The 22,363-nt window shown below is 38.5% G+C and overlaps 1 protein-coding gene across 4 annotated transcripts in view; it reads right to left on the bottom strand.

Moving 5' to 3' along the window:
• Positions 1–5,889: 5,889 nt before the first annotated feature.
• HNRNPLL (heterogeneous nuclear ribonucleoprotein L like) overlaps positions 5,890–22,363 on the bottom strand; it is a 42,513-nt gene continuing 26,039 nt past the window's right edge. For 2 of the 4 annotated variants that reach the window (XM_034952963.3, XM_034952962.3), the window contains 7 exons: positions 18,531–18,748; positions 12,499–12,620; positions 11,829–12,030; positions 11,082–11,139; positions 10,895–10,993; positions 8,810–8,903; positions 5,890–6,935 (listed from right to left, as the gene is read on the bottom strand). In XM_034952963.3, coding sequence (XP_034808854.1) covers positions 6,839–6,935; positions 8,810–8,903; positions 10,895–10,993; positions 11,082–11,139; positions 11,829–12,030; positions 12,499–12,620; positions 18,531–18,748 — 890 coding nt within the window. In that variant the 3' untranslated portion in view covers positions 5,890–6,838. The remainder of the gene's footprint in view (positions 6,936–8,809; positions 8,904–10,894; positions 10,994–11,081; positions 11,140–11,828; positions 12,031–12,498; positions 12,621–18,530; positions 18,749–22,363) is intronic. The other 2 variants (XM_014343803.5, XM_014343802.5) reach the window with 1 other exon arrangement.

The raw sequence follows: 22,363 nt of genomic DNA, 5'->3' as shown, positions 1-22,363 counted from the left end.
CACCCTCAAATCCTCTTTCCTAACCGTTCACTGTGCACAAGACCTCAGTGGGCTCTCTTGCCTGGCTCTAATCTCTTGTCCCATAGTCCAAGGTGACCAGAAGTAGCCAGCCACCCTAGCAATACAATCATAAACCAGACCCAGGATCCCATCTCCTGCTGGTGTGGGAGTGAACTAACTCAACAGATTCTCCCTACACACCTTCCCCAATGTATCTAACCGGCTACATTTAAGCCTTGCAGACCCATATTAGCCCTTATTTAAAGGAAAGGATTGCTGGGCTAGACCTACTTTGTTACTGTAGTAAAATACTGTAGCAAAATAAAATTACTATTTTAACTTTTAAAGTATACAATTCAGTGGCATTTAGTGCATTCACAAGGTGTACAACCATCACCACTATCTAGTTCAGAACATTTTAATCACCTAAAATATATCTTGTAGCCAATAGCAATCACACCTCCATTACCCCCAGCTGGCAACCAGAATTTTGCTTTCTAATCATTTACGAAAGCAGTTAACATTGCTTAGGCTACTACAGCTAATACTTCTACTCACTGAGAAAAGCCAATTATTTCAATGACTCAAAAGGGCTTTTGTGTAAGATTTTGAGTATTAACATCTGGATTCAAGTCATTATATCCCCGTTTATTTTGTTAAACTTGGGCAGATCACAAAAATCTGGGTCTCTCATCCCCAATTTGTGAAACGGAATGATTATACAGCCTTCGCGCCTCCACCACAAGTGCTGATCATTCCTTGACCTTATTTTTTCATCTTATAGTGGAATTCATAAAAGCTAAAAGATTCAGATTATATTACTCAAAGACTAAAGACTCCCTAATCAATTTTCAGTTCCTCTTAAGGATTTAGGAAATAGTCTGCCTCATATTTAGAAAGAAGGCTTAGCCATTTTTCCGTTGCTTCCCTTCTAAGCTCAAATTAACCTACTGACTTTTTAAAGCTAACCATCTGCCTGAACTTGTATTGTCTGGCACACTAAGTGCACTTGATAGAAGCTGGAATAAATGACTGAAATATCCAAGAAGCCAAATCGTTGCAAGTGACACTTCTGATATGGTTTTTGTAGAAACTGAAGGTTTTTTGGTTTAAAATTGTCATTATTTCTTTGAATTTCTAAGTTGCAACGAAAATAATCTTATCTACTTTACATTCATGCTTTGTGACATCAAAAATCAAATATTTTAAATGGAAATCAATGGATAATAAAATTTGTTTTGAATATATACACACATAGTACAACTAAGTCAGATTCTGCAGATTATCTGGGATATCAGTATTTTTTAAAAGTTCCCCACATGATCCTTTTTGCTAGTCATGAAATCATCTCCCCACAAAATAAAACGTTCCTCTCCTGTCGAGAAGCACTGCTAAATATCACCGTACAGCACCGGCATTATCTATCTACCTTGTTTTTCTTCCCCTACTCTCCGAAGAAAAGGGTGTTTCACATAAAAGTCACATCCAAAAATCACCTTAATAACCTAAACTTCACAATCATAAGTTGTAATCAAGTTTCACACTCCCAAGCTATACCACTGGTATTGTTATTTAATAAGCTATACTAAAATTATGGTAACAACGAAAGTCTTTCAGGCCATTTACTGTTTTCCGGGCTCTCATTAAACTATGATTACTTCCCAGAAAAAAAAAAAATAACATTGCTTCTTAATTTCTTTTGGTATTACTAGGGAGAAAAAAAAGGAAAAAATAAATGATGACCAGATTACAATTATCAACTCAACTCAAAGCAAACCTTTCAAGGTTGCTCTGTAGCTTAGCCTGATTACTGTGTCACCCCACAAGGGAGCTGTGAAAGTTTCCAAATCAGAGACTGCCACTAATTCAGTAATTTTACTTTATTAGCAGTTCTGTATCACTTATAAGGGTTTAATGTATACAGTAGAGATGATTTCTAATTTACATATAAATAAGCTTTCTGCTCTTAAAAATTAAACGACCCTAGAGTTGATTTTAAATGTTCTCACCATAAAAAATAAGTATGTAAGGTAGTGGATATGTTAATTAACTTGATTTAGCCATTCCATAATGTATACATTATACCCCATATATGTAATTTTTGCCCATTAAATTTTAGAAACTATTAAACGAGCCATTAACAAATCTACACACAATACTTTCAGTAAGTGTCCATAAATATTACATCTATGTCTAAACTTTGTGGTATCTGACAGAAGAGTACAAGGTACAGTCTCTTGCCTGTAATCCCAGCACTTTGGGAGGCTAAAGTGGGAGGATCATTTGAGGTCAAGAGTTAAAGGCCAGCCTGGACAACATAGCAAGACCCCCATCTCTACAAAACAAAAAGTTTAAACATAAAAGAGTTACAAAAAAATAAAGCCTACGGTTGGCAAAAAGACAAAGACAAATCATGTTTAAAATAGGGCCTTTTCGGGCGCAGTGGCTCACGCCTGTAATCCCAGCACTTTGGGAGGCCGAGGCGGGCAGATCACAAGGTCAGGAGATCAAGACCATCCTGGCTAACATGGTGAAACCCCGTCTCTACTAAAAATACAAAAAAATTAGCCGGGCGTGGTGGTGGGCGCCTGTAGTCCCAACTACTCGGGAGGCTGAGGCAGGAGAATGGTGTGAACCCAGGAAGCGGAGCTTGCAGTGAGTGGAGATCACGCCACTGCACTCCAGCCTGAGCAACAGTGAGACTCTGTCTCAAAAAAAAAAAAAAAAAAAAATTGGGGCTTTTGTCAAACAATTGTCAGTGCTTTCATTTGATTGTGCTGTTTGTAGATTAAACTGCTAAAGATGAGATTTAGGCAAATGGAGACCCTTAAAATACATAGGTTGTGTTTTCAAACTCAAAAGAGAACTATGAAGATGGGTGTATTTTGCACGAAATACCAAACTAGCCTATGCTCAAGGTGGTTTCCACTGTGTATTCCATTTTTCTCTACTAGGTAGTTTCCCTCAAGACAGCAAAATGGCTATAACAGTCCCAGGCCTAACCTTACACAGGCAGACCACACCCCTTAGCGAGAGCACTTCCTCATCCATTCTTCAACAAATCCTAGGTGTCATTCTCTTTGGATCAACCTAGGTTACCTGTTCAACACAGAATCAGATTATTACCTTGTTTACAGCAATGGTTCCCCACCCAATCTGATATCCTTTTACTCTGCTGAAATAAAATTCTTAGATAGATAATACCTACCAACACACAGACACACACAACTTAAAGAAAAACCAAATAAAACTCTTAATTGTTAAGGGAGAAATAAAATTTACGATAAAATGTACGTTGTAATACATAAATACTCAGGTACGGCTACAACAGAAGACAGAGATGAATGTGACAGCTACAAATGAAAACTGACCCTTGTGTATTATAATGGCAATCCCAATAATATGTTGATGATATAATTTTCCAAAATGGCGAACAACTCTTGAAAGCATTCTAAACATTATTTCCTTGATTTATAAGGTAGTTGTATTGCTAAAAATTCAGTGTACTGCATATTAAAACCACACAAAAATATTTTGCATTAATATATTAAAAAGTCAGACTCTAGGATCAGATCATTATAAACAGGTTTTTTTTACCTATTTGAGTATCTGATAGGAAATCAGAAAGTCATGCAGGACAAGGGATAATTCTTCCTGGTCCTACCCATCAAATTGTTTGCAGTGTCCCCTAACCACTGAAGAAACACCCCTACAAACTGTCAAAATACCCCTCTAGGAGGACCTGCTGCCCTTATTAAGAGGTACTAAGAGTGATGAGGCTAAGTCAATGAGGCTCACTCAAACCTTGATTACTGCTACAAAATAGGGGAGGGTGGAATGGAGGATAGAGAAAACAATATCCAACATTACTACCTTCCTCATTTGTAAATTAAAACTAAGAGAATTTCAAGTGTTCCCTCGAATGAAGGGCTTTCTATGAAAGTAACTAGTAAAGCAAAGTCCATTTTGTTTGTTCAAGTTCAAAAAAACAGAACTAAGATCCCTAGAAGACGGTATTTTGCTAAATAAAATATATTAGGTTTTAATCAACATTTGAATCCATTTGATGGAAATGCTAGGTTTTAGGCAAAAGCAATGATACTACGGATTAAATATCCATTATTTTAAATCCCAAATATCCACAGATTTAATATCCCAAATAATTTCTTTGGTTTAAACAGTATTCATGCCTGCACATTCACTTACTTTTTGGTTGACACTGAAAATCATCATGAGCAGAGCCGCAGTACTATGAAGAGAAAGGCCACAGTGGACTAAAAGTCTCTTAGACCAAACAACCATATGGAAATAGGAAGTTCATCGCTGTTATCTTACAAGCACTTTTGTTACCTTTAAGTGAAGCAAAGCTCCTTGTGCTTCAGATTCCTAAGTATGGGAGAATGTTCTACAATCAAAATTTCTTTATTCCAGAAAAAGTATCACTGATAGCTACTTTGCAGTTCTGCAGCAGCCTATCTGTAAAGAAAATATGAAACAACTCACCCCATTTAGTCATTTTTTTCCCCTCTTCTCAGTTCTGTTCAAGACATAGTTGAGATAACCAAATCACTAGGATGTTTGCAAAGTCTCATGTTGGCTGCAGCTGCAAATATTTTTATTTGGTGAGGTAACACCTTCAGCAGGAGAATAAGGATTTTAAAAGGCAGCTCATATTCCATAACTCATTTTGGCAGATTTATTATCAAATGTGTAGTAGGATTTGGATACAGAGATGGGATTTCAATATTTTTTTTAAAAACTCAAAGCTAGTATTATTTCTTTACAGTTCTTAAATCTGCTTTTTCTTGTTCTTCTAAAAGCATAAAGATAGCACAGAGAAGAATGTTGCCAAGGCTAAGGAAAGAGAGAGTATTCACAAAGCAAACTTCATTAACAGCAGTCATGCCTAAGTAAACTATCAAAAACATTAGTGACAGCAGCAGTATAAGGCTTACACACCAGTGCATAAATCTATCAGCAAGGCCCAACTTACCAACTAGTTTACTCCCAAACAATTCACTTATTTTGGTGGAGAGAGAGCCTTACAGATAAAAATCATTTCTACACATCAAAACTAATTAAAATCTAAATGAAATAAGTCCTGCCAATACCTACAGGTTTATTTCTTAAAATCTTAGGCATTAAAAAGTCTGTAATTCTGACAACCCACATTAATTTTCAGAGGAGGAAGGAACGTAGACAACTATTACATAAACCAAAATTAAGGTATTTCAATTTTTCAAAAGAGGTAGAAAAGTATTTATAGGGGGAAAAAAAGCTTTATTGTAAAGTTAGATAAACTTAGGTATTAAATTGGCAACGAATAAGAAACATACATAGCCCAGTATCGAACACAGTTCACACAGTCACCCTTGGCATAACTTACTGGGTTCTGTGATAAGGGTCTAAAATACTTCTAGATTAAATTTAATTTTTTCTTTATCTTTAGAGGGCTAAATGCTGGTCCACTGCCATCAAAATGAGGGGAAATAAATGTTAATGTGTGTTTAGTTTCCATCTAAACTTTCTATTAAACAGCTCTAAAATTGTAAATGCCTGCCTTATTTCTAAAAGGATTGTTTATATTTAAATTTAAAGTCTTTACAAAAGATCTAAATGGAACTTTCATTTACAAATTTGTTTAAAAGTGTCAGGATTACAAAACTGATATTGTCAACTATTGATATCAGTTATTCTAGGTAGATGACACATATTCTCCCTTCTTTTAAAGATGAAAACAAAATGGCCACATCAGTTTTTCTATTGTAAAAAAGCTGTGAACTTGGTAACAATCGTGCTATAGTCTCTTAATACCATGTTTGGTCCTTAAATCTTACTTGCCTATGTATAAAATCTATTATCTTAAAAAGAAAAAAAAAACAGATCCAGTGGGAGAAAGAATGTTTAATAAATGGTATTGAGACAAATAGCTATCTGTTTGGAATAAAAATAAAATTAGATCCTTAAATCTTGTACCATATAGAAAAATACATATTACTGATGGATCCAAGAGTAAAAAATAAAAATGTAAATATCCAAAATTCTACATACAATTTTAGGGGGTACACAGATTCTCTGAAGCCCACCCATGGATCCCAGATTATTATCTATAAGAGGAACTGTTAATTATAACCTCTATTAAAATCTCAATGCCAAATACTAGCTGTATTTAAGTCACATGCAACAAATGAAAAGGAACACATTAACTCATTGTTATAACTTTATAAAATCTCCAAACTGGACTAGAAACAGAGGCGTGTCAATACAAATGGACAGTGACTTAAAAAAAAATACACCAATTTAAATAAGTTTGAATGCATACTGTACACGTGTATCCATGTCTGTTAGCCTTTCAGAAATATAAAATCAGTTAAATCTGTAGTCCTTAAAATTCAACATATGTAATGTTATTCTCAAACTTCATTAAAATAATAAATATACAAGTTATGTTTAATATGAGTAACTGCAACATACTTAAACATCTAAACATATAATAGGAATTCTATATTAAAATGCAATACTTTCACCTGCATTAATCTCTTACACAATGAAAAAATACTTGCAGATAATTAGCATTAAGAATGCAAATATATTTTTACTGTGGAAGAAAAATTCCAGTAATAAGGTTAGAAATCATATATCTGTATAATCTACAATGAAGCTGTAGATAGTCTACATTATGATATTCTATCTTAAAATGAAAACAATTCAATATTTAAGCTTACAACAAATTTACTCAAGGCAAAATGTTTATTACAGAACAGGATCTTAAAGTAAGCAAGGCAACATGAGATCAACCATTTTAGATTTTTTTTTAATGAAGTGTAGCTTTGAAATTTTAATAAAGGTGAACATAAATTCTAACATGCTCTTCTCTTCTTATAAATGGGATGATGTAGAAAAGCAAAGCTTCAATGTATAGGGATTGGAACCATCTGTAAAAAGTAAAAAACAGAGTTAATATTTCACTTCATCAAACTTTCAAGATCACCTTGAAGTATCAGAGTAAATTACTTCACCTTTTTATACTAAATATAAGAAATATGGTGAATATAAAGCAGGAATATAAAGAAGTAAAATTGGCCAGACGCGGTGGCTCACCTGAAGTCAGGAGTTCGAGACCAGCCTGGCTAATGAAGTGAAACCCCGCCTCTACTAAAAATACAAAAATTAGCTGGGTGTGGTGGTGCACGCCTGTAGTCCCAGCTACTCAGGAGGCTGAGGCAGGAGAACTGCATGAACCTGGGAGGTGGAGGTTGCAGCAAGCCGAGATTGTGCACTCTAGCCTAGATGACAGAGTGAGACTCCGTCTCAAAAAAAAAAAAAAAAAAAAAAAAAAAAAAGTAAAATTCCTAAGTAAAGTAAGGGAAAGATTTTTATTCATATTTACTGGAAGGTAAGCTCATGAAGGCAGGGACTTTGTTCACTGCTACATTTCTATTGTTCTCAACACTGTCTGGCACTCAACTTTTTTTAGTGAATTGATCATTAAAGAATAAATAGTATCAGGATTAAGCAGCAAAGCTCACATTGCAAAAATATTGCCAGCAGTTAACTCTCTATAAAAGCCAATTCAAATACAGCTTGGGAAGTAGGACAAAGCTGGAATGTACATGAAGACATCTATGATCCCAAAAGGTTCCAGGAAATCTAGTATTAAATCTCTCTTCATCAATGGGGTACATAAGTTTTGAAATTACTGAAAAAAAAGAAAACCAACTGGGTATACTTCACAAAAATATTTCCATTTTGTAAATTTTTCTTTCCTTTAATTTTTCAGACCAGGCAGAAACAGCTCTTCCTCAACTACATACATAAGAAATCAAAGCAAAGAACCAGTTTTGCTATCTTAATGTATCACAATTTTAGTATTAAAAGCTGTAGTTCATTAAAGAAAAAAAATTCCTGTAAGGAAAAGCATATGCATCAACACGTGTGTACAAGACACTGCAGAGGATAAGAACATACATAACTGTCCCTATCTCCAAACAGTTTATAATCTATATACTGTCTCTAAGGTATTTCATATAACTTTAAAGCTTTTTAAAACTTTCTCTCAAAAATTAAGCCTGACTACTTAATAACATTTCCTTTTTTTTCTTTTAACTAAAAGTAAAATGAGAAGAAAGCCGACACTGTGGCTTGTGCCTACAATCCCAGCAACTTGGGAGGCTGAGGCCAGAGGACTGCTTGAGGCCAGGAGTTCAAGACCACCAGCCTGGGCAACACAGCAGGATCCCTCCATGTAAAAAAAATTTAAAAATAAACAAATATACACCAATAAGCTGGATGTGGTGTTGCACTCCTATAGCCCCAGCTATTTGGGAGGCTGAGGTGGGAGGATCACTTGAGCTCAGGAAAGTCGAGGCTGCAGTGGGCTGTGATTGTACCACTGCATTCCAGGCTAGGAGATGAGCAAGATCCTGTCTCAAAAAAAAAAAAAAAAAAAAAAAAAAAAGGTGTTTCTTACTTAACTTTTTATTTAGGAATTTTCAAACATACACAAAAATGTAGATAGGTTTAATGAATCCCCACATACCTATCACCCAGCTTCAATAATTGTCAATATTTGTCAGTCTTACTTTATCTACCTACCCTTCACACAGTTGTGAAAGCTAGAATATTTTAAAGCAAATTTCAGATGTTATTCCAGCCATAAATCATTCATTGTTTTTTTTTTATCTTTTTTAAACCATCATTCATCACCACACCCAATAATGTTCCCCTATTATTTAAATACCCTGTAGATCCAGGATCAAAGTAAATTACACAGCAAAAAGTTTCAAAAATTAAACTTGAGTTTTCTCACGCCTGTAATCCCAGCACTTCGGAAGGCGGAGGTGGGCAGATCATGAGGTCCAGGAGTTCGAGACCAGCCTGGCCAACGTGGTGAAACCCCGTCTCTAACAAAAATACAAAAATTAGCTGGGTGTGGTGGTGGGTGCCTATAATCCCAGCTACTTGGGAAGCTGAGGCAGGAGAATCGCTTGAACCTGGGAGGTGGAGGTTGCAGTGAGCCAAGATCGTGCCACTACTCTACAGTCTGGGGGACAGAGCAAGACTCGTCTCAAAAAAAAAAAACAAAAAAAAACCCCAAAAAGGCCATTGTTACTATTATGGAGACAAACAAACAGGTTAACAATTTCACTTGACTTGACACAAATTAAAACAACCGAATACCATTTTTCATCTATCATACTGGTAAAAATTGAATATCTGACAACACTCAGTGTTGCTAAGAGTGCTGAGCAATGAATATTTTCATATACCACGGTTGGTAATGTAAACTGGTGCAACCTTTATAAAGTACAATCTAGCAACATTTTACCTAACTATAAACCTTCATGCCCTACACTACTGAAAAACTGTCCTACAAACACACATTAGAAAGTGCAACTATTGACCAGTCGTGGTTGCTCACGTCTGTAATCCTAGCACTTTGGGAGGCTGAGGCAGGAGGATCACTTGAACTCAGGAGTTCAAGACCAGCCTGGGCAACACAGTGAGACCCTGTCTCTATTAAAAAAAAAAAAAATTAAAAATAAAAAAAATTTAAAAATAAAAAAGTGCAACTATAAGGATGTTTATTACAATAACAGAAAAAACAAACAGAAGCAACCAGAGTGTTCATCAGTGGGGGGATGGGTAAATAAGACAAAACTGTGATACATCTTGAGTATAAATAGCTATCCTGAAAATGCTTTAAAAAGCTTTGAATGTGGCAATATAGAAATAGCTCCAAGATATAGTAAGTGCAAACAGCAAGACACAGGAAAGTATGTACAGAAGAATCATTTTGTTTTTTTATTTTATTTTTTTGAGACGGAGTCTTGCTCTGTTGCCCAGGCTGGAGGGCAATGGCGTGATCTCGTCTCACTGCAACCTCACCTCCCAGGTTCAAGCAATTCTCCTGCCTCAGCCTCCCAAGTAGCTGAAACTACAAGTGTGTGCCACCACGCCAGGTTAATTTTTTATTTTATTTTTTTATTTTTAGTAGAGACAGGGTTTCGCCACATTGGCCAAGCTGGTCTCGAACTCCTGACCTCAGACGATCCACCCGCCTCAGTCTCCCAAAGTGCTGGGATTACAGGCGTGAGTCACAGTGCCTGGCCAAGTTTTAAAAATATATGTAATTATATATACACACTAGGGAAGAAAAAAAGAACAAGACAAAAGGTTGGAGGTTGTAGAAAGCTTTAACTTTTCATTTTGTACCTTTATGTACTGTCTGAGTTTTCTAAACATATGCATGTATTGCTTTCCTCTAAAATGATCAGCAGGGATTGTGGAAGCTATAGCTTGAAGGTGATTCCAACCTCCTGGTACTCCCACCCTGTATAGTCCCCTCCTACACTCACTGTACTGTTTGGTCTCTGTGACCAAAAAAATTATAACATTAAGTGATGGTATGCCACTTCCAATGTTAGGTTATAAAAAACATTGTTGATTTATCTCTTGGATCACTCAGAGAGAAGTCAGCTACCATCAAAAGGCCAATGTGGCTTGATTGAGCCTACACACAACCATATGAGTGCACCTGGGGGTGGATCTTCTGGCTTCAGTCAAGCCCTGAGATTACTGCAGACTTAAACAACAGTTTGACTGCAACTTCATGGGAGATCCTAAGCCCGAATCGCCCAGCTGAAATGCACCCAAAATACTAACCCTCAGAAACAGTAAGATAATAAATGTTTGCTGTTTTAAGATGCTAAATTTTATGGCAATTTGTTATACAGCAATAGATAACTAATACAGGAATTAATATGCCTTTCTTTTTGTATTTATCTGTATTTTTTAAGAAGCCTATTAAGTGTTATTTTTATATTACCATGAATGTTTCTGTGACGGTAACTGCCACTACATAATTACAACACAAATAAAGCATTTTACTTACTCGGCACTCTTATCTGATAGTGATTCAGTGCCGTAAGGGCTTCTACTGCATCAGTTTTGCACTCCCATTCTAATAGACCAGAAAGTGTTTTGGCTGAAGCTAAAACAAAAAAACACAAACTCAGTTATTATTACTTGCTTATCACCAACTTAACCAGAAAGCTTTAAAAGAGGGACTGTTCACTTACGTTTTGCATCAAACACTTTATATTTGATGAATGTAAGAACTTCATGGTCATTACACAACTGTCAAAGAAAGTAAAACTTCATTAAAAATATAGCCAAAATAATATCCCACTTTTTTACAGAAAGTAAACTTTATGGCAGAATTTAAGTTTTAATTCTCAAATGAATGGATTAAATCAAGTATGTTTTCTACATTAATATCAAGCTGTATGAAAAAATCAATTAAAAACAGTACAATTCTATAAACTATATTAAGTAACTTAGTGCTGTACAATAAAACCACAGATTTGTTAACTACAATATATATTCTCAGAGTTGACCAGGATTTATCTAGTACTTAAGGTAGGGAGTAGAGTTCCACAAAATCATTTCTTATCTGAAGCATTTCTTACAGTTCCTACTTAGCATTTTCTAAGTTAGGGGAAACAATACGGATAGAGAAAATTTTGTTATGGGTGAGATTTAAAGACACGATATGTCTTTAAATAACTTTCTGAATGCAGGAGTAAGATGACCTCATTCTAATTCCAACTCTCAAAAGGATTGAGCCACAAATCAACGAAGACCAATGAGGAATGGAGGCCAGAAAAGTACAATGGTCAAAGAATAAACTATCCAGTACCAAGTAAATAAAATAGTAATAATATCAAAAGCAAAAGAATGAGCAAAACGACTTCAAAATGAAGCTAAAACAGATTTTAAAATAGGAAATAGCAACATTCTATACACATTTGTATTTCAGTGCCTACCTTTGTGAAGGTCTCTTCTGTGACACACAATGGAACATTATAATAATGCAAAACACAGGAGGGTGGCTGGATTATATTCTTAGATGCTTGGCCAGCACTTGTAAAGCGATTATTTTTGCTCATTGCAAAATCTTTGTAGCTGCTGGTACCATCCTCCAGCTCAAATATTTGACTTGGAACAACTGAATGTTGTTTAGACACACTAAAGATTGGAAAGAAAAGACATACAAAAGTACTTTGTTAGATAAAAAGCAGCAAGTAGTCTCAGAATGCTAATATATTTTGCTTGCATAAATCTTAACCAAAAAAGGCATACATAGAGCTATTTAAATAGAGGATTTAGTTTGGGTTATAATCAATCACTCTTGTAGTTTAGACATCAATTAGAAAGAAAATCTATTAAATATATTCTCATATTAGAAAACTTTAACATAAAAACGTGCCCATTTTAACACGTTTTATCATCATAAAACTAAAAAGCAGGTATCGCTAAGCAAAATCTGAGTGATATGACCCTAACTCTTGTCTAAAATAACAATATTACAGCTGTTGTTTCAGATGTGCCCTCAGTTACATTAAAATATTCTCAAGTTGACTTTAATGTCTCTAATAAAAAGGACAAAGATTTTTAAATATTTTTTTAAATTTATCATTTAAGATAGATAATTACCAAACATTAAGTCTTTTCCCAAATAATTTGACATTATTAAGGTGTGTGACAGCTCTTTCTACAGCATACTCATCACCCATTTCTACCAGTGCTGTACCAGGAATGGTCTTCATAAATTTTACCTGTAAACACAAAATTCCAAAAAGGTGACCATTTAATTCCTTTTTACAGTAACAGAAATTTTAAAACACAATACGACCTAAGTGGTTAAAGTAAAATACGGAAGATCACCTGGATTTTAACTATATTCTGCCATGTTATGAGATACCCTTAACTCTTATCAAAGTTCAATAGTTAAAAAGGAACACTATTGTATAGCCCACTGAAGAACAGCACAGGCTCACCCTAACTCTGTTATGTATTAATTGTGTGATTTGAGGGCAATATACTTAACTTCTCTGAGCCACGGATTGTCGCTGAAAATATAGATAATACCATCTGGCAGGACTCGTTAATATTTACTCTTTCAACAAATATTTATTAAGTGTCTAATATGTTTTGATAAGCACTGTGGTAGGTACTGGGGATTTAATAGTGAATGTTAACAGACATTATCTTCTTGAACCTTATATTCTAGTAGTTAAGTCAGAAATTTAAAAGTAAACAAATAGTAAGTACAAACTATGTAGAATTCTGTTAATGCAGTAAACAAGATGCTATATAAGAAATAATACAAAATAGCCTTGAGATAGCATGGTCACAGGAAGGCTTGTGCAACATAGGGGAATACACGTTATTTCAGGACAGTTTGGGCAGAGGCCATACTTACCCTCTTGTACTATTTCCAGTTTTAGAATGTAATGCTGTAAGGGTTAGAAGGTATAAAGTATGATATCATTCAGCCTAATGCTTAGCCCTTGGGAAGTCCCTAAGTGGCTATTAAGTACAGTAGTTCCCCCTTATCTTTGAGGGATACATTCCAAGAACTCCAATGGATGCCTGAAACTGCAGACAATCCCTGGTGCAGTGGCTCACACTTGTAATCCCAGCACTTTTGAGAGGCCAAGGTGGGATGCTTGTTTGAGCCTAGGAGCTTGAGACCAGGCTGGGCAACATAGCTGAGACCCCATCTCTACAAAAAAAAAAATACAAAACCAGCTGGGCATGGTGGCATGCACCTGTAGTCCCAGCTACTCAGGAGGCTGAGGCAGGACTGCTTGTGCCCAAGAGCTAGAGGCTGAAGTAATCTATGACGGTGCCACTGTATTCCAGCCTCGGCGATAGAACAAGACCTTGTCTCAAAAGCAAACACACAAAAAAACTGTAGACAGTACTGAAAGATAATTAGATAGATAGAGAGACAGACAGATAAGAGATTAAACATAGTATATACTATATATAAGCATAGCATATATAGACTATGCTTTTTCCTGTACATACATACCTATGATAAAGTTTAATTTATAAATTAGGCACAGTAATAAACTAACAAAATAATAAAATAGAAAAATTATAAATGATCTACTATAATAAAAATTACGTGAACATGCTCTCTCACAATATCTTATTTTACTGTAGTCACCTATTGTTGGAGCAGTTAACAGTGAGTAACTGAAAGCAAAACTGTGGATAAGGGAGGACTCCTGTACCAATGACATAGATGACACCTTCAACGTAGTATTTCCTTCTTATCTATTGACGTCTAAAGAATATTGAGAATGTATTTACACAACAAATGCAACATGGCTTCTATTTCCATCACTTCAACTACCCACTTTGATAGGATATACTACACCTGTACTTGAACAAAACTCAGTCGTAACAGGATTTTTCAGCTTTATTTGAAATCTCTTGTCTTCTCATGGACAAAATTCCTCTCCCTTGATTTAATCCAATGACTATCTGCAAATCTAATAGTGACTAAATATACACATTAAATATGTGGTTCTTGTATTGGTAAATCTCCAAAAGAAAGTTAGAAAAAATTAACTGTATCTGGATCTTTAAAGGATTATGATAGTTTGAGTTCAACGTATCATAGCTTATCATTTAAAATGTTTTAAAAACTTGCGAGATGTAGAGTGAAAGGGACTAGAATTAGTCAAATAACATACAAAAAATCTAAGTTTTATTAGAAAAAGTAATTTGAGTTTCTAAATCATGAGACAATTAGTTCACAACACAAAAGACATAGATCTACTAAAGATGTTGATTAAATTGCCTGATTCTGATTGTCTGCATATGTGAAAAGCACAAAAAGAAAATACTCTATAAAGAAAGTTGAGAGAAGGACTGTGTGGTAGATAGAGCTCCCTCTCCCCTCTCCCCTCCCCCCTCTCCCCTCTCCCCTCTCCCCCTCCCCTCTCCCCTCTCCCCTCTTTCCACGGTCTCCCTCTGATGCCGAGCCAAAGCTGGACGGTACTGCTGCCATCTCAGCTCACTGCAACCTCCCTGCCCGATTCTCCTGCCTCAGCCTGCCGAGTGCCTGCGATTGCAGGCGCGCGCCGCCATGCCTGACTGGTTTTCGTATTTTTTTGGTGGAGACGGGGTTTCGATGTGTCGGCTGGGCTGGTCTCCAGCTCCTAACCGCGAGTGATCCGCCAGCCTCGGCCTCCCGAGGTGCCGGGATTGCAGACGGAGTCTCGTTAACTCAGTGCTCAATGGCGCCCAGGCTGGAGTGCAGTGGCGTGATCTCGGCTCGCTACAACCACCTCCCAGCCGCCTGCCTTGGCCTCCCTAAGTGCCGAGATTGCAGCCTCTGCCTGGCAGCCACCCCGTCTGGGAAGTGAGGAGCGTCTCCGCCTGACCGCCCATCGTCTGGGATGTGAGGAGCCCCTCTGCCTGGCTGCCCAGTCTGGAAAGTGAGGAGCGTCTCTGCCCGGCCGCCATCCCATCTAGGAAGTGAGGAGCGCCTCTTCCCGGCCACCATCACATCTGGGAAGTGAGGAGCGTCTCTGCCTGGCCGCCCATCGTCTGAGATGTGGGGAGCACCTCTGCCCTGCCGCCCCGTCCGGGATGTGAGGAGTGTCTCTGCCCGGCCGCCCTGTCTGAGAAGTGAGGAGACCCTCTGCCTGGCAACCACCCCGTCTGAGAAGTGAGGAGCCCCTCCGCCCGGCAGCCACCCCGTCTGAGAAGTGAGGAGCGTCCTCCCTCCTCGTCCGGGAGGGAGGTGGGGGGGTCAGCCCCCCACCTGGCCAGCCACCCCGTCCGGGAGGCGAGGGGTGCCTCTGCCCGGCTGCCCCTACTGGGAAGTGAGGAGCCCCTCTGCCCGGCCAGCCGCCCCGTCCGGGAGGGAGGTGGGGGGGTCAGCCCCCCTCCCGGCCAGCCGCCCCATCCGGGAGGGAGGTGGGGGGGTCAGCCCCCCGCCCAGCCAGCCACCCCGTCCGGGAGGGAGGTGGGGGGATCAGCCCCCCGCCTGGCCAGCCGCCCCGTCCGGGAGGGAGGTGGGGGGATCAGCCCCCTGCCCGGCCAGCCGCCCTGTCCAGGAGGTGGGGGGGGCGCCTCTGCCCGGCCGCCCCTACTGGGAAGTGAGGAGCCCCTCTGCCCGGCCAGCCGCTCTGTCTGGGAGGGAAGTGGGGGGGTCAGCCCCCGGCCCGGCCAGCCGCCCCGTCCGGGAGGGAGGTGGGGGGGTTAGCCCCCCGCCTGGCCAGCCGCCCCGTCCGGGAGGTGAGGGGCGCCTCTGCCCGGCCGCCCCTTCTGGGAAGTGAGGAGCCCCTCTGCCCGGCCAGCCGCTCTGTCCGGGAGGGAGGTGGGGGGGTCAGCCCCCCCGCCCGGCCAGCCGCCCCGTCCGGGAGGGAGGCGGGGGGGTCAGCCCCCCGCCCGGCCAGCCGCCCCGTCCGGGAGGGAGGCGGGGGGGTCAGCCCCCCGCCCAGCCAGCCGCCGTCCGGGAGGGAGGCGGGGGGGTCAGCCCCCCGCCCGGCCAGCCGCCCCGTCCGGGAGGGAGGCGGGGGGGTCAGCCCCCCGCCCGGCCAGCCGCCCCGTCCGGGAGGGAGGTGGGGGGGTCAGCCCCCCGCCCGGCCAGCCGCCCTGTCCGGGAGGTGAGGGGCGCCTCTGCCCGGCCACCCCTACCGGGAAGTGAGGAGCCCCTCTGCCCAGCCAGCCGCCCCGTCCGGGAGGGAGGTGGGGGGGTCAGCCCCCCGCCGGGCCAGCCGCCCCGTCGGGGAAGTGAGGGGCGCCTCTGCCCGGCCGCCCCTACTGGGAAGTGAGGAGCCCCTCTGCCCGGCCAGCCGCCCCGTCAGGGAGGGAGGTGGGGGGGGGTCAGCCCCCCGCCCAGCCAGCCGCCCCGTCTGGGAGGTGAGGGGCGCTTCTGCCCGGCCGCCCCTACTGGGAAGTGAGGAGCTCCTCTGCCCGGCCACCACCCCATCTGGGAGGTGTACTCAACAGCTCATTGAGAACGGGCCATGAAGACAATGGCGGTTTTGTGGAATAGAAAGGGGGGAAAGGTGGGGAAAAAATTGAGAAATCGGATGGTTGCTGTGTCTGTGTAGAAAGAGGTAGACATGGGAGACTTTTCATTTTGTTCTGTACTAAGAAAAATTCTTCTGCCTTGGGATCCTGTTGATCTGTGACCTTACCCCTAACCCTGTGCTCTCTGAAACATGTGCTGTATCCACTCAGGGCTGAATGGATTAAGGGTGGTGCAAGATGTGCTTTGTTACACAGATGCTTGAAGGCAGCATGTTCGTTAAGAGTCATCACCACTCCCTAATCTCAAGTACCCAGGGACACAAACACTGCGGAAGGCCGCAGGGTCCTCTGCCTAGGAAAACCAGAGAACTTTGTTCACTTGTTTATCTGCTGACCTTCCCTCCACTATTGTCCTGTGACCCTGCCAAATCCCCCTCTGCGAAAACACCCAAGAATGATCAATAAAAAAGAAAAAAAAAAAAAGAAAAAAAAAAAAAGAAAGTTAAAATATACATTAAAGCCCATTTAATTATCAAACATGCATTCCCTCCACTTAACACTTGGGCCTAAGATAGTGTCTGTGTGAAAATAATACTTCTCCCAATGCTACTAAACCTATCCCATGTATTCTTGCCCAGTTACACAAGTATAGGTATCCCATATGTTATCTCCCAGACCAAATGTGGAATTTTTTGTTTTGTTTTGTTTTGTTTTTTACTGTGATCAAATGGTTGACAAAATTCTTGTTTCAGAATTCTGAAGGGTTGCTTCCTCAGATCAAGAAGCTTTAGAATTAATGAACTAAGAACTACATGTAGCAACTTTTCAAGCCATGTTCCCCTCCCACACATAGTGACTCACATGCTGCAAGAACTTACTGTTGCAAAGAACACTAAAATCACTTAAAACAGGAAAAAAACACATTACTACAGTACTAAAACTCAAATTAGCAAGTGTTTTTATCAAACTACTGGTAACTTAAGACTACCATTCATTTTCCTAGTTAAATTTTCCATGATTCTTTCAAAAACTATTTATCTCACAATTGTGAGGTATCAATAAATAAAACCTCGCAGATTTGGGGAAAACACAGTTATTTGATAATAAAGTTACAATTATTAAAGACCTTCAAAATATGTAAATTGCTAGACAGAAAGTTTTGGACACATTCTATCAAAGTGGGTCAGTTTCAAATACTGGTTGAGCTAAATGCACATGGTTCCTCCGAAGATAATAGAACCCTGGCATTTAGGAAGCAAGTGCATAAATTCTAGAACTCTTCTGAAATTCACAACTTCTGGCTAGGCTCCGAAGCTTGTTTTTATATATACCCTCCATGAAAGTAACTGCTCTTTCAACATGTTAAATGCTAGAATCTCTTTGAAATGAGATCACCAAAATATAGACTTCAGGCCTCTCATACCATAGTGGTTGATTACTACTGCTTTAGACTTCTTTTTATATTGGTTATTTTAAAAATATTTGTAGTATCAACAACCTATACTTATTACTTATCAACAAAAAACATTTTCCAGAGTTCCTATATAATGGATTTTTAGCTTATGTGGGTCATTACTCAAAGAATTTGGATATTCCCGATACAAGGAAAAGACACATATTTGCAGCCTTTTCAGAGTTACCACTGAATATCCTAGCAAAAGAAACCAATATAAAGAGAAACTTACCTTCTCAATGTTTCCATATAAGCAGAACAGGTTGAAGACTCTTGAACAATTCATTTTTAGTTGATGTAATCCACTAACCATTACAACTGAACCAGAGGGATTTCCTCCATGCATGTAAGAGGAAGAAGCCTGCGGTAATGGATAAGCAACAAGTTCAGGTGTATCTCGAGAGCCCATTCTGTAACGACTTGGTAAAGGCAATAATGGACCATGGGATCCTATAAAAATGATCAAAATAAATAAATTAGTTAACATATACACATAGTTCTGTTTGTAAATACTTTAGTAGATATACTGCACCACACACAAAAAATAAACTCTTAATATTAGCTAGTTTGATGTACAAAGAAAACTCAAATGTATGAATATTTCAGTATAACCTGAGGAAAATTAATAAAATCTGTATTCATTTGCACCAGATACAATATATATTGACCTATACCTGCATACACCAGGCTATAAGTTTACATTTTTAAAAAATTATAGTTTAACAAAAAAGACTATGGGGGGGTTAAGAAAATGAATGTAAAATCTGGGGCTACTGTATAAAAATTATACCTCAAATTTAAAAAATAAACCTCCTGCCAATGTCTTTTGGAGGAGTAATAATATTACATGTACAGTGAAATCTGGGAAGCTATCTCTACACAGATATAACAAAAAGAACCTCTTCAGTTCCACTGAAAAGTTGTTTCCTTGAATATATTTTACTATGTACTTTCAGGTTGGTATCTTATTCCCCTAATTCTAATTTAGGAAACTAAAACCCTAGATTTAGTTAATAACTCAACTACACACAGGTGTCTTATTACTCTACAACTTCCATTTTTTTGAAACAGTATCAAGAACCCAGAAGGAAATAATGCCTGAGTATCTAAAACTATTTCAGCAGAAAAACACACACAAATCTATGTCTCTTACATTGAGAATCCTCATTAAGAATCAACTTGCTAACTTTAGAGTAGCTTTAAACAACTTTATCTGTTTTTCCCATCCACAACAGATCTAACAAAAAATAAAGCTAGAGTGTAGAATGAAAAGAAATGAGGGTGGAGAAACTGACACTCAAAGTAGGCACAGGGCACATTTTACAGCAATAAGAAGAAAGGCAGAGGAACTCAAAAGCAGCAACTAAGATGGAGACATGCAGCTTAGAAAAAGAAAACCTACACATCTTAGATGCTCCTAATAATAACAGAAGCAACATCTAGGGTACATGCAAAGGTCCCCCTGATGTGCAAAACCAATCCAAAAACCCAAGTCCTTTCTCTATTTCTCAAGAAGAGTATGTAATGCCACTGAGTTGCACTTGTATATAGGACTAAGGGACAACTGTCATCTATCTACTAAGTGAGTTACTAAGAACTACTAAATTTTGGTATTCATAACATACTATTAGAGCTTACGGTGGACTCCAATTTTCGGTATTCTAACAACAGCTGCCATTGATAACAACACAGTAACACAACCACCAAGCACACACAAACATGGTGTGAATTTCTGCAATTTTAGGGAGGAATACTTTATCAATGTATCATCAGTGTCTCCTTAAATTGGTCATGGATTTCAACTACTTCTTTTATTGGCAATTGGTAGTTTAACAAAACAATCCATATGAGCGACTGTTTAGTAATTAGTTTTTAGGCTGTTTAGTAATTATTTTAGCCTCTAATTTAGACTCTCATACACACACCAAGATTCAAATATCAATTATTCTTATTCCTATTGCAAAAGTACATCTACATAATATACTGCCTCCCCGCCACCTACCATTTGCTTGTACAGTAATGACATTTCACTATCATCACACTAAATTTTCTTTTTCATGGAAGTAGAAAGACACATGGTAGACAGGCAGTGGAAACTTTTACTCTATGTATAGTGGCTAAAGTCCAAAACCTCTGAGATCTACTGCCCTAAGTAACAACCAAAATCAGTCCACAAGAATAACTGATGTTTATAATTATGACTTTGAGCCATCATTATTAAATTATCTTATCTATACTACTTAAAGTATTACCTATATTATTTAAGATAAGAAAAATCAGACGTCTTTTAAAAGTTTTCTATACTAAATTTATAACAGAAAGTCTGGGTGTTTAAAAAACTAATGCTTTAAATATTTAAAAAACTGACGTGGAAAAATGCTACATAAATGGTATATTAACATCTTGAAGGCATTTTTCATCTTTCAAGCTTTAAAATCTTTCGTCTACAAACCATATCCAAAGATGCCACAAATTAATACACAAACTCTTCTTGAGCTTATAGCAAATAAATCTATGTATCAATTTCTCCCATGGTTCAACTATGAAAGCTTCTACCAGTTCATATCATTAAGTCTGGGCTTCCCAAATTAAAAGATGTAAAGAATTGTGATGATTCATGTAGATTTCATACTGCTATAATAAACCAATGAATAAACTTAATCTGATGGAATCTATGGGTCCTGAACCATAATTAACTCTTTCTATTCCCTTTCTTATAGTCGTCACATAGGAAAAGGAAAGGTCATCTATAAGGTGATCCCAAAATGCAAGTAAACCTGTTTTGCTGAAGCGCTGATCTGAAGGGATACATTTGTGATTTGCAATATTTGTAAAAAGGCTCAATATCACTAGCACACATCCCCCGTCTTTGCTTTTTCCCCTATTACTCATCTTACTTCTCTTCTCTGCCTCTTTATTCGCTCTCTTTCCTCCTATACCCCAATTCTGCTTACTTCCCTAGAAAAGTGGAACAAATTAACCTCAGATTAAATATCTTAATGGACATAGCTCAGAATGGATACCCCCCTACATAATCCCACCACAACTATCAAAGAATTTCACAATAGGCTTTTTAAAAATAAAAAATTTTGGCAGGGTATATAACATCTTTTGTTTATACTATTTTTTGGTAAAATATTTTATAAAGGAAGGCAGACTTACACTAAGAAAAAAATCTGTTTCCACACTACTACAGCAGAGTTCCTTGTCCTTCATTTATTCTTTCACAGATTTTTCTAATCCACTTTGGCAAAATATTTAACCAGTTTTTAGCCTTCAGCTGACTGCCATGACTCTACAACTATACTACAAACTTGTAATGGCAAATTTTTTGTAACCCTCCATTATCAAAGTGCAAAAAACACCCAATGTTTTTTACTGCAGGATCAGAACTACCCATACAACCATGTTTAATGTTTACTCTGTTACAGGAATAACTAAGAAAAATAATCAAGGTACACATTCACTAAACCAGCTGTAATGAGATTTTCATTCTATACCACACTTACTGTTTTGACAAAACAGAGATGGTTTCAATCTTTTCTGCCATATAGACTATGGAACCTTGAAGACACACACACACACACACAACACAAACACACTACTAGAGTTCAAAAGAAAAACACTAGAAAGTAAGCTAAAACTCACAGCTAAGAATGGTCATTAAAGTAAGTATGTAGGCAATTTGAACCATTTAGGACAATAGGCAATACCAGGTGCTTTTCGGTGACCAATCCCCAAGACTACAATATAGCAATTTCTATTTTCTGCCAGTTTTAATAGTATGGTGCTTCAACTTTAAAGCACAGAATAGGTAGAGTCAATAACTACCACTAAAAACTAAAGAATATTTTCAAACAATTTACAGCTAGTTAAAAGATTCTACTTATAAGAGAACAATAGTTTGATACCTAACGTTACCTAATTTTTTCCTGGGGCAGATTATTATTCTAGGTTCCATAATCTTATCAACATAGCAAAAAGTAAAAGCTGAGAAGTTTTAAAAGGGGAATAAATATGAACAAATTTAACTGAAACCAAAATACCAGCTATAGAACTGTAAGG

This window comes from Pan paniscus, chromosome 12, assembly GCF_029289425.2.
Source record: "Pan paniscus chromosome 12, NHGRI_mPanPan1-v2.0_pri, whole genome shotgun sequence".
Lineage (NCBI taxonomy): Eukaryota > Metazoa > Chordata > Mammalia > Primates > Hominidae > Pan > Pan paniscus.
The sequence above is the reverse complement of the archived record's forward strand: the minus strand, read 5'-3'. Positions and strand labels throughout refer to the sequence as shown.